The 11,705-nt window shown below is 44.5% G+C and overlaps 1 protein-coding gene across 2 annotated transcripts in view; it reads left to right on the plus strand.

Moving 5' to 3' along the window:
• The first annotated feature begins 6,169 nt into the window (after positions 1–6,169).
• iars2 (isoleucyl-tRNA synthetase 2, mitochondrial) overlaps positions 6,170–11,705 on the plus strand; it is a 12,114-nt gene continuing 6,578 nt past the window's right edge. For both annotated transcript variants that reach the window (XM_036543061.1, XM_036543062.1), the window contains exons 1-12: positions 6,170–6,567; positions 6,894–7,016; positions 7,222–7,375; positions 7,908–8,056; positions 8,296–8,345; positions 8,495–8,604; positions 8,753–8,843; positions 9,096–9,211; positions 9,473–9,642; positions 10,234–10,324; positions 10,713–10,864; positions 11,263–11,423. In XM_036543061.1, the coding sequence (XP_036398954.1) occupies positions 6,316–6,567; positions 6,894–7,016; positions 7,222–7,375; positions 7,908–8,056; positions 8,296–8,345; positions 8,495–8,604; positions 8,753–8,843; positions 9,096–9,211; positions 9,473–9,642; positions 10,234–10,324; positions 10,713–10,864; positions 11,263–11,423 (1,619 nt within the window). In that variant the 5' untranslated portion in view covers positions 6,170–6,315. The remainder of the gene's footprint in view (positions 6,568–6,893; positions 7,017–7,221; positions 7,376–7,907; positions 8,057–8,295; positions 8,346–8,494; positions 8,605–8,752; positions 8,844–9,095; positions 9,212–9,472; positions 9,643–10,233; positions 10,325–10,712; positions 10,865–11,262; positions 11,424–11,705) is intronic.

The raw sequence follows: 11,705 nt of genomic DNA on the forward strand, positions 1-11,705 counted from the left end.
TCCTCTGGGGGTGCGCGCAACGACGAGAAGCAAAGCCCAAACGCGGTCAACAGGCTACAGAGTCTTTCTCTTAATCTCTGCCTTGAACCTTGCTTTAGATCCTACTCTGAGAGATGACACACTCTAGCACAGAGAGAGAGATAGAGAGACACCTCACGGGAGATAAACTTCCCCACAGAGATGCACAGACTCACAGAGAACCAGGGGAGGCTGCAGAAGGCTTGCTGATCAAGATCAAATCTGGCCCCAGCCGGATCTTTTCAGAGAGGCCTGGAACACAAAGAGCATTAACAGCAGCAATCCCCCCCGCCAAGCAAGAACATAGCTATGAAAACCCTCCAATCCCCCTGTTCATCTGAGAAACTTGCTTCATGTTTAGTTCTTTTGCCCTGTAATGACACAACCAGTTTTTTTTTTCTATTGTCTTCATTGAATTCTTATGCTTCAATGCCTTCTCTCTTACTTTTTCTTCAGATGCTTTGGCAGTCCATGTTTCTGTTTAAATGGACTCAGCCTCTCTTCATCTGTTCCATATTCTTTTACTGTTGAGGTAAAAAGTTGCATAGAAAATTGAGGGAAACTAATTTCCCCAGTACTTTCTTCTTCCCCTTTCTTTTCTCTTTCCTCCCCTCTTCTGCAACCAATCTCTCTTTCTTCTTGCGCCAGTGGTTGTGGTCAGAGCAGAACTGGCACGGGGGTTTCAAAAGTGGCAGAGCACCCAAAAAAATGCCAGCCGCACCACTTACATACATTAAACACGTCTGGCCGTCATCTCACATGGGCTCGACCCAGGGGCCGGCAGCCCCGTGCCGATGTGCAAATGCATAGACTGAAAAATGCAAACACTTACATGGGAACCAGGTATAAGGAGCGCGGTGTTCCTTCTTCTTTGTCTCCTCCTCTCTCTTCCTCTGTGGAGCTATGGGCTTTTCGTGCAGCACTGTGAAATTCCTGGGTATGGATGGGCGTTTGTGTGTGTGTTTGTATGTTTTCTTTTTACAGCACTGCCACTGCTGTGTGTGTTTGTGTGTGTGTGTTTGTGTGTGTGTGTGTGTGTCACACTTTCTCTAATGGGAGAGAGAGAGCTTCTTGAATAGCTTTCAATGACTCCCCTGGCAAATTGGAAAGACCGATATTTATGGTAAACAAGCAATGTGGTATTTTGACCCACGGGTTTTTCATCTTGACTTAATCAAAATGTTTCTTAAACCAAATACATGGACAATTTTCTTCTCCTTTTATTGCGATGGGGGGGTTTTCTAACTGGAATCAGAAAAATTTGCCCAAGTTGAAATAATCTTATTCAATGACAAGAACAGAACCAGAGGAAACGGTGAATCATGTACTAACAACCAGTAATAATCTGGCATTTCACAAAGACAGATGCACTGAGAAGCAAGCGGACAGGCACGGCTCCTCAGAAAAGCCTGGCATACCCAAAGAATAAATACATTATCACAAAAAAAGAAGCAAATGAAGAGATCACAGTGAGATCACCACACCAAACAATACAAATACAAAATCATGTATAACAAAACAACAAATAACAAAATCTAACTTAAAAATCAACTTCAAAGATAGAATATTATCACTGTCTGTGCTCTCACTGAGCTGTTGAGCAACATCTACCAGAAACTAACAAACAGATGTACACAGAGATGTTGGATACTGTTTGTAGAATATGGAGAAATTAACCCCATATCCTACAAACCTATCTTACAATCCTACATATCCAATTAATGTGTTACATACTGACAGCGAGCTGGCAACTGTGTCTATTAGCCAGTGTGACCTAGGGGTGGATTGCCCCAGCAAACAAGGTCTGACCCCAAAATAAACTGCATTTCGTCCTGTCACCTTGAGCTCTGATCCTGTAGAGTGCTGACCCATTCATATGCTCTAAGGAAAACATCACCAGTTCCCATAACCAGTTTGAAAAGCACACCTTTACCCTAAAAGTGAGTAGCTTCCACAGCTCTCTGCTACTGTAATCTACAGGTGTAGCCTAGCATACTGTACAACTTTCACTGAAATGTATGAAAACACAATCTGACTCCCAAGTGGCTTGTTTGGTAGTTTTTCCATTCACAGTACTAATGAGGGTAAAAAATCTGGCAATCCAACTGACCTCACCACCAACCGGGCTATTCTTTCAACCATCTCATTTGCTCTCTCGTCTGCTAAAGCATGTCAGTTTCATAACATTATCCAGTAGTTATCCACCAACAGTCCCCACAAGTGTGTTCCCCACCTTTTCTTCTTTCCTTACTTCTCCCACCCCAGCCTCCTCCTCCCTCCTGTCTCACTGTAGAGGCCTTTATGCAGTATTTTCATGGATTGCCGTCATCTGAGGTTGCCATCATTGAAACCTCCTTCAACCAGCCCATAACCCCAGTCACTCAGCCACCAGCCCTCTGATGCTCATCCTGCCCTATCCACATTTTCCCCACTCACACACGTGGAAGCTACAACTCCTGATGTTTCATCGTCCGACCACTTGCTCCTTGGACCTACTTCCCTCTTCATTTCTTACCTTACCAATAACTCCCTAACCACCTGGTGTTTTCCCTCTATCTTCAAGCAAACCCGTGTCACGCCCCTTCTCAAAAAATGAACACTGGACCCTTCTGCTGTTTTAAACTATCATGTCTGCCTTCTCCCTTCCCTTTCCAAAACCATTGAAGAAGTGGTTTTGAACCAGCTGTCTGACTTTCTCACACAGAATGGTCTGTGTGATCCCATAGAATCTGGTTTCAAGGCTGCGCATTCAGCTGAAGCATCACTTCTTCTGTCACAAATGTCCTTTACACTGCAAGAGCTGCCTCCCAATCTGCTGTCCTGATCCTCCTAGACCTCTCTGCGGCCTTTGATATTGTAAATCACCTTGTCCTCCTGTATACCTTGGCAGCTATGAGCATCTCGAGTTCTGTTCTCAGCTGGGTCTTGCCTCCCCTCTCAGGTCGCACCTACCAGGTGTCCTGAAGAGGGTCAACTTCTAACCCTTTTACAGAATGTCAGCATGAGGCCATAGCAGATGAAATTAGGGGAAAAAAATAATGACAACCTGTTCCTTTATTACTGGAGAACAGCTCGGATAAATGATGTTAATGTTCGCCATCGCTTGGTTTCTGTAAGGTCTAAAAGTAGACAATGCACTCAGTTATTGCTATATGATAACATACTTGCCATGTCAAAAGCTTAACTCCTTATGAACCACAGGTTGTTGAAGTGCCCTCTTAACCGGTTGTTCTTGCTCTTGTGCAGCAGTTCTTATATTGTACATACTGTACTGTACTGTATAACAAAAATACTTATGACATCACAACAATTTTGAGTTTTATTCTATGACAAGCATTCTAAGCACCAGACTTCCATGCCTCACTGTGTAATGTATCTCTATGGGCTAGCTATGTTATCCATAGTCTTTCAAATATGATTTTTTAAAATCAGAAGCTAGATAACTATGAATTGTGTTAGGTTAGCCTGCTAATTGTGTGCTTGTGAAGGTGAATTGTGTTTTGCAAAATGTCTGGTATACTAGTTGCCAACTGCAGTATTAAGTAGCAGCTAGCTAGATGTTTGAATGTTTCAGATGTTTGGATTTTATGTAGAACTACCATGTAGAAGATGAGCTTTTGTCATGCACACCCTTGCAAGCCAAGCTCTCACACACCTAGTACCATCTCAGCATGAAAACTGGTTGGACAGTGAAGACAGTAATCTGAGAAGTTACAGAATAGGGGGACATACTCCATACCAAGACAACAGAAAATGTTATTTGTATTTTTATAGGCCCTTATTGAAGTTTCCTACATAAATGATCTCAGACTTTCCACTACTCCTAACAACAATTTGGATCATTGGCCCTTCTTTCATTTACCCAATAGCAATATTGTAGTCAACTGCAAATCATAAGACAACACTGACAGTCTGCCTCCAAATATAATATAATTGTACAACTAATGAATGTGATCTGACTAAGAGCATCTGCTAAATGACACATGCACAAGTGACGCTGGTTCAGCCAAAAGAGCTGCGTGAATCCAAACATTTTAGAACTGAATCCAGGATCAATACCTGTTGTTAATTCAATCTCCAGTCGTACCTCCAGTTGTTGGATATTCTTATCCATGCTCTTAGCAGCTGAGATTGTGGGAGGAGGTGATACCATATTCCCAGTCACGGCACTTTGCAAATTGTGCATAAAGAACTCAATCTGAACTGTCTGTCCTTGATCAAGTGCAACAATTATTATACTGCCCACTGACATAACAACACTACTTATGACATCACACAAATTTGGAGTGCAACTACTATGGACATTCTAAGCACCACTCTTGAAATCTAAGCATTTACAAACATTGACTTTATTACCATCAATCATCTTTTGAAAGCATTTTAGATACATCTTACAGTACCCCTAATAACACTTCAGGCCATTAAACTCTCTTGCATTCCCGTAATAGCAAAATCTGTTCATTAACTGCAGAGTTCACTAACTGCAAATCTATTTCCACGTGTGCAATCCATGTACATGTACGAATGTGGTACTATTTTAGTCAAAGGGACACAAAAAATAGATGGCTTCTGTTTTGTTGGCTGTTAACAAATTAAAGTAATGACCAGAGATGGGTTTTTCCAAGCCTTTTGGGGTTGAGTCTAGAATTGATTCCTGATGTCGGAATTGCTGGAATCAAAGCTATTCCACAAGAACTGAATTTAATAGTGTTTATCAAATAGTTGGCAGATATGCCATCCACAAAGCAGCTTTTAAAATCATTATTGCCATTTGTTAACATAAGTGGAATGTCAGAAGCCATCCATACCATGAATGCTAGACAGCCAAGAAATTGTCAACAGTTCCTTCTTTAGTTTCCACAGAGGCATCTCACTCTGTGTGTTCTCACACTGCTAACGCTTATAGAGCTTTGGGTTTGTGATGGCTTGATCCTCTTCCCCATCTATACCTTTTTGTAGCTGGTTCATTGAACCTATCCTGCATGTCTGCCACTGGCTTTTATTTTGCCTTGGCCTTTCCTGGACCTTCTTCAACAATTGGTTCTTCCAGCTGAATATTCTTATCCTTGCTCATGGCAGCTGAGGGAGCCTCCTGCAACTTCTCAGAGATGATGCCTCATCAATCACTGTGCTGGAGTTTGGACTGTTTGTCCTTGCTTTTTTTGCAACAATTCTGCAAACACTGTGCATGAACATAACAATACTGTGATGTCATTTATGACATCACAACACTTTGCACTTCTACTAATTACCTACATGCTGAAAACCAGAATTCCTTTTGTTTTATAATATGTTTTTGATATACTTCTATACTTATTGTATTATGTTTCTGTTTATTTGTGATTTTAATTTCCTTGATGTTTAAATGTGTATTGATTTTCATTCAAAATTATACATCATAATTTAGTAAGGCAGCGATTTCAGTAGAGTGGTTCACTCCAGGGGTGAACGGGGCTTAAAAATATAGCTAGCCAAAGGTCTTGGTCCCAATGGCTTCAGACAAATAAACCAACTTTTACAGTTGGTTTATGCATCCGCAGGGCTGCATGACAGTATAGACCCTGAGACTGCAAACTGAGACTTCTGACTATAACGGCACTCTAGCGGAAAACTGCCACCTTGTCATTTTAAATATGTGTAAATAATAATAGTAATAATGAAGTGGCAGAATAATGAGGACTGCCTTATATACAGATAGCAATGTACTTCCATTGACGGTTCAAGCCATCTCAGTCACAATAGAATTATTTATTTATTTATACAATGAAGAACTACCATGTAGAAGATGAGCTTTGGCCATGCACATTTGCAAGCCAAGCCCTCACACACCTACATACCATCTCAGCCTGAAAACTGGTTGGACAGTGAATCTGAGAAGTTACAGATTAGGGGGGCATACCCCATACCAAGACAACAGCAAATGTGATTTATATATTTACAGGCCCTTACTGAAGTGTGTGTGTTGTATGCGTGTTGGAATGAAAACTCAAACCAGCAAATTTATCAGATGTCATTTGCATCTAATTCATTTTATTTGTAAATTACCGCTCAACTCTGGTATTCAAGATGCGTGCCAACAGCACGATCGAACACTCTCGTTCAGTTTGTCCTGGACTAGTCTTCGTACTTGTGCAACACTGAAATTCTTCCGCCAGATACTGAGGTGGTGGCTAACGAGACTGGCATGGGACAGAGCTAAAGGATAAACATTAATTACGTAAATGATCAAAACAATCTGACATAAGAGTTTACTTCAACCGTCTGGAGAGCACAATAAACACAGTCTTACACACACCCATGCTGCTTTGCCGGATCGCAGGGGTTTGCGGTAGTGTTGCAAGATGGGGTTCCCGCAGAGGCGTCCTTCACCCCGGGCTGTCTTACAACCCGAGCCGCTGTCAGAGTGTTGGGTCGTCGGGTGGGACCGCACAGCCTTCAGCCGTTCAGGGAGAAGGGAAGTACCAGGATAGCGTGCTGCTTCCTCGGACCGATTTCCCAATGAAACTAACAGGACAGAAACTTCTTGACCGAGAACTGGAGATACAGCAGGTAGCTGGCTAGCTTGGCTAACTGCTGTAGAATGAGGAAATACCTGAGCGAGCTAGACGTCTTGATATGTTAGGTATTTATGTAGGTTGCTGTGTTCGGTTTGTGACTATACGGCTGTGCCTTGCAGTACGTTTCTGGCTCAAAACTAGTCTGCATATTAGCTAAATAGCTATTTGCCTGGGTCAGCAACACAGTTATTTGCAAACGAAATGGAATACAGTAGCAGTTCTGATTACCCACCGAGCTGATGCTCCAATAGTTGGACAAGGGACTGTGGCGATAACCGCAGGTGAAGTAATCGGCAGTTAACTTGTGTGTATTTGCAGCTGTGTCGGTTCCCCGAGCTGTACTCCTGGCAGAGGGAGAGAAAGGCCAAGAAGGAATACTGCCTCCACGATGGCCCGCCCTACGCCAACGGAGACCCCCATGTCGGGCACGCTCTGAACAAGGTAGCTGACAGCTTCCTTTCCTCATTCCTTAGACTTTTCATCAAAACCTGTTAGCTTTATTTTGCCACCAAGCCACATGTTACCAAATGGCCCTAGTGTAACGGTTGCGATCACATAATAGCCTGTGTATGTTGCTAAATGAGCACTTGATTATGTCAGAAAGTCATCGCTAAGCTTGTTAACGTGCTGTCACCGTGCATTTCAGATCCTTAAAGATATCCGGAATCGATTTGAGGTGCTACGCGGTAGGCAGGTCCACTACGTACCGGGCTGGGACTGCCACGGGCTTCCGATTGAGATCAAGGCCCTGGGGGACCTGGGTACCAGTGGATTGACCCCTCTTCAGATCAGACAGAAAGGTCAGAGTTTCGAGGGTCAAGGGACAAAGAATGTGGGTTGTTTCCTTGGTGTTCCTTGGTCCTTGGTGTTCCCAAAGGGTTTAAAATACCATATTGGTGAAAACAATTTCCTAATTGACCTCTGTGGGATGGTGGGGGCTTGGCTTTCAGCATTCCACAGTACAAGTCAATGATGCAGCTTTACTCGTGAATATTTATATGGAGCTTTCCCACTTGTGTTACAGCAGTGCAGATGCCTCCAAAGACATTAATTCCACATTGACTTGTTGACATCACTCACCAAAAACTGAGTTATGCTACAATTGGGAGGGTGTCACACCAAAGACCAAGACATGAATGATGTTATATGGCTTTTTGCTAGTGTTGTACTCTGCCTAACTTGTAAGTCACTTTGGATAAAAACATCTGCCAAATGAATAAATATAATGATATAAATGTGTGATGTCACACACAAATCTAAAACAGAGGCATGCTATTGAACTGACTCTACCAAAAGTGCTCAATAGTTGTTACCCTCATATTTCACCTGTAGCTCGGGAGTTTGCTGAAGGGGCTATCTCTCGCCAGCGAGCTGCCTTCCAGCGCTGGGGTGTGATGGCCGACTGGGACAAATGCTACTACACCTTTGATGGGGAATACGAGGCCAGCCAGCTCCGCGTCTTCCAGGAGATGCACAGCAAGGTCAGTGACATAGGGTCATACACACTGCTGCCCACCCACCATAGAAACACATACGTACTCACTGACACACTGTACACTGGACAATAACAGTATCTACACACTCTGACACACCAAAACAACATGGTGTCTGCACCAGACCTTCTCACTGATTCACCAAACAAACCCGGTATCTGAGCAGTCACTGATACACCGACCTCAAGCTCTAACTCATGGAAATGATTCTCTCTTGTCCTCGACAGGGTTTGATCTATCAGGACTATAAGCCAGTGTTCTGGTCTCCCTCTTCTGGGTAAGGTCTCTGTTTGTCTCAGAAATTCACCGTCTCCCCTTTTGTGTCCCATAGAACAGCCCTGTAATCGCTAACTTTATCTTTCTCTCTGACGGAGTCTGCTTGTCTCCCTCCAAAACTCACTGTCTCCCCCTGTCTGTCACTTACAGAACAGCCCTGGCTGAGGCTGAGTTGGAGTACAACCCTCAGCACGTGAGCCGGGCAGTCTACGCCACCTTCCCTGTCAAGACCCCGCCCCCCAAACTGGCTTCAGCTGCGGGTGAGCCAGTCCACTCCTACAGAGTCTACACATCCCATACTTCACACAGCCACTCCCACAGGCTCCACACACACTGCACATACCTGGGGGAAAGTGAGTTATGCCTGACTGGCAAAATGACCTATCTGTGTTTCTCTCTCTCTCTCAGAGGAATGGGGCAGCGTGGCTGTGTTGGTATGGACAACCCAACCCTGGACACTCCCAGCCAATCAGGCTGTCTGTTACATGCCTAATTCACAGTGAGTCAAGCATCCCTGTGCACACAGTTGCACTCGCTGCAAACCCACTATGCACACTCTCACACACTCTACATGCATACTCGCGTATACTCATTTAGACTCCTCGCTGACACCACAAATGCTTTGACGCATCACATTCTCAATGCACGCATTAATTTGGGAGCAACATGAATGTCCCATAAATCAGTACACGTAATCCCGCCTGGCACACACACCAGTGAGTAATAATCAAAACTCTTCCCTCTTTGCCAGATACTCTTTGGTGAAGAGAGGGGACAATGCACAACTCCTCCTAGTGGCCACAGAGCGTATTGCAAACCTTGCTGCAATGCTGGGAACACAGTTGGACACCGTGGGTTCCTTCACAGGTAAACTGCCTCTCTGAATGATCTGCTCTTACCCTGATTATAGACCACGAAGAATGCAGCAGGGAAGGGGAAGCAGATGGTGTGTAATTCCATGGTTTAAATGCGGGGAAAAAAAGAGCCGATCCCCAAACACCTCTCATTACATACCAGCCACCACCTGCCTCCTCTTAACAGAATGCTGAGAACAGGTGAGACCTGTCCGAATGTGGCCGGAATTGGACACAGTGACACCACTGGCACTCTCATCTCATCTCTACCCAGGGTCAGAGCTCGAGGGCGGGGTCTGCCAGCATCCTACAATCCCCGACAAGGAAGTACCGCTGTTGCCCGCCAATCACGTGACCATGGGCAAAGGAACGGGATTGGTCCATACAGCCCCTGCCCACGGGATGGAGGACTACAGCGTGGCCTCGCATTTCAAACTGCCTGTGGTGCGTCTCCTTAAATGCATTCCTGCCAGACTGAGTGTCACGTCTCAGCCATGTCTGACAAGTTTGCAGGGTTCCCACGGCCTTCGAAAATAGTGGTAATCTCTGAAACGTTTAATATGTGAGGGTACGGCCTTGAAAATAAAATATACTTGTTTTTATCCACATTTAAATCCAGTTTTAGTCCTCAGAGGCTAACTTTAATCAGTTCCCACAGAAGGGGAAAGAGCTTCCTTATGTGGCTGAATATAGCAGCAGAATATATGGGGTAGTGGAAAAAAGCTTAGAGTTGCTCAAAAATAAATATAAAAAATGAATGGGGCAACCCCTGAACTGTACAGACACATGTTTGCTTTAAATGCGGCTCTTAGATATGGATTGCTTATAAAGAAATCGGAACACTTGGAACATGGTGTCTTAGCGACTTGTGTCTGATATCAGGTTTGCTCAATATCTGTGGTCCAAAAAAAAATTCTATTTTTGATGTTGGATACAATATTGACCCCTCCCCCTTTCTCACCATTCTCCTCCTCTCTCTGCCCCCCCCACCTCCCTCTCGCTCTCGCTCTCCCTCTCTCTCACGCTCTCTTTCAGGAGTGCATGGTTGATGAGGAGGGCAAGTTCACAGAATTGGCTGGCCCTGAACTCCAGAGTCTGTCGGTGATGGATGAAGGAACAGACACAGGTTAGAAGGGAGATACTGTACTGATCACCAGTCACCCTTCAGTGTTCTTCAAACACCTTCTATGTTCAGGGGGCTTCATCTTGGCTCTGAATGCATGTAGGGTGTGTGTAATGGTATTGCATGTGTTTTTGTGATAGTGAGCTACATCTTGAAGGGAGGTGTCTCATTAGTATGAGGGTAGAGGTTGTTGTTCTGAGGGTGAGGGCTCTGTGAGTGTGTGTGTTGTGTGTCTGCTTGTGTGATGGCATTGTGTGTCTTTGTATCAGTGATCTCCATGCTGAAATGGGGCCTTGTTAGTATGTGGGTATAGGTTGTTGTTCTGAAGGTGAAGGGTGTGGAGGTGTGTGTGTGTGTGTGTCTAATGGCATCGTGTGTGTCTGTCTATCAGTGATCTCCATGCTGAAGGCAGCCGGAGCTCTGGTGAAGGAGGAGGACTGTGTCCACAGCTACCCGTACGACTGGAGGACCAAAAAGCCCGTCATCATCCGCCCCAGCAAGCAGTGGTTCATCAACACGGCCAGCCTGAAGGACAAGGCCAAGGTCAGAACCCGGGAATGGTTGTTATATTACATTATTGGCATTTAGCAGACACTGTTAACCAGAGTGGCTTACATTACAATTTTCACATTACCCATTTATACAGCTGGATATTTACTGAGGCAATTCTCAGTTAAATACCTTGCCCAAGGGTACGGCAGCAGTGCCCCAGCTGGGAATCGAACCAGCAACAAGTCCTGCTCCTCACCACTGTGTCTTAATACTTTACATAAGCACTTTTTGACATTTTGCACACTTGTACCTGTGCTAATTCATCTTCCAGTTACAGTTAATCGAGGGTGTGAATGTGTTTGGTGGACACAGTAGATAATGCTCTACAGATAGCTGTGCGAGTTGTATGAGCCTGGACTGAAAGCCGCTGATGGTGTGTGTGTGTGCAGGACGTGCTGCAGAAAGTGCAGGTGATGCCGGAGTCGGCGCGGGGCAGCCTGCTGACCATGCTGGACAGACGGACGTACTGGTGCATCTCCCGACAGCGGAGCTGGGGCGTCCCCATCCCCGTCTTCTACCACAAAGAGACAGGGGAGCCCCTTATCAACAAGTACATCCACCTTTCAATATGCACAGCATACACGTCCATATGTATACACAACACTAACATACACATTCACACTGATACACAACGCTAACATGCTCATTCATACTGATACACAGCGCTAATATACATATTCATACTGATACATAGCATTAATATATATTTGTACATATATACTGCACCAACATACGTTCATAAACGTACATAGCACTAGCACACCTTCATAGAAATGAACAAAACCAACACACATTCATAAAAATACACAGCACTAACTCACGTTCGTGATTA

This window comes from Megalops cyprinoides, chromosome 12 (assembly GCF_013368585.1).
Source record: "Megalops cyprinoides isolate fMegCyp1 chromosome 12, fMegCyp1.pri, whole genome shotgun sequence".
Lineage (NCBI taxonomy): Eukaryota > Metazoa > Chordata > Actinopteri > Elopiformes > Megalopidae > Megalops > Megalops cyprinoides.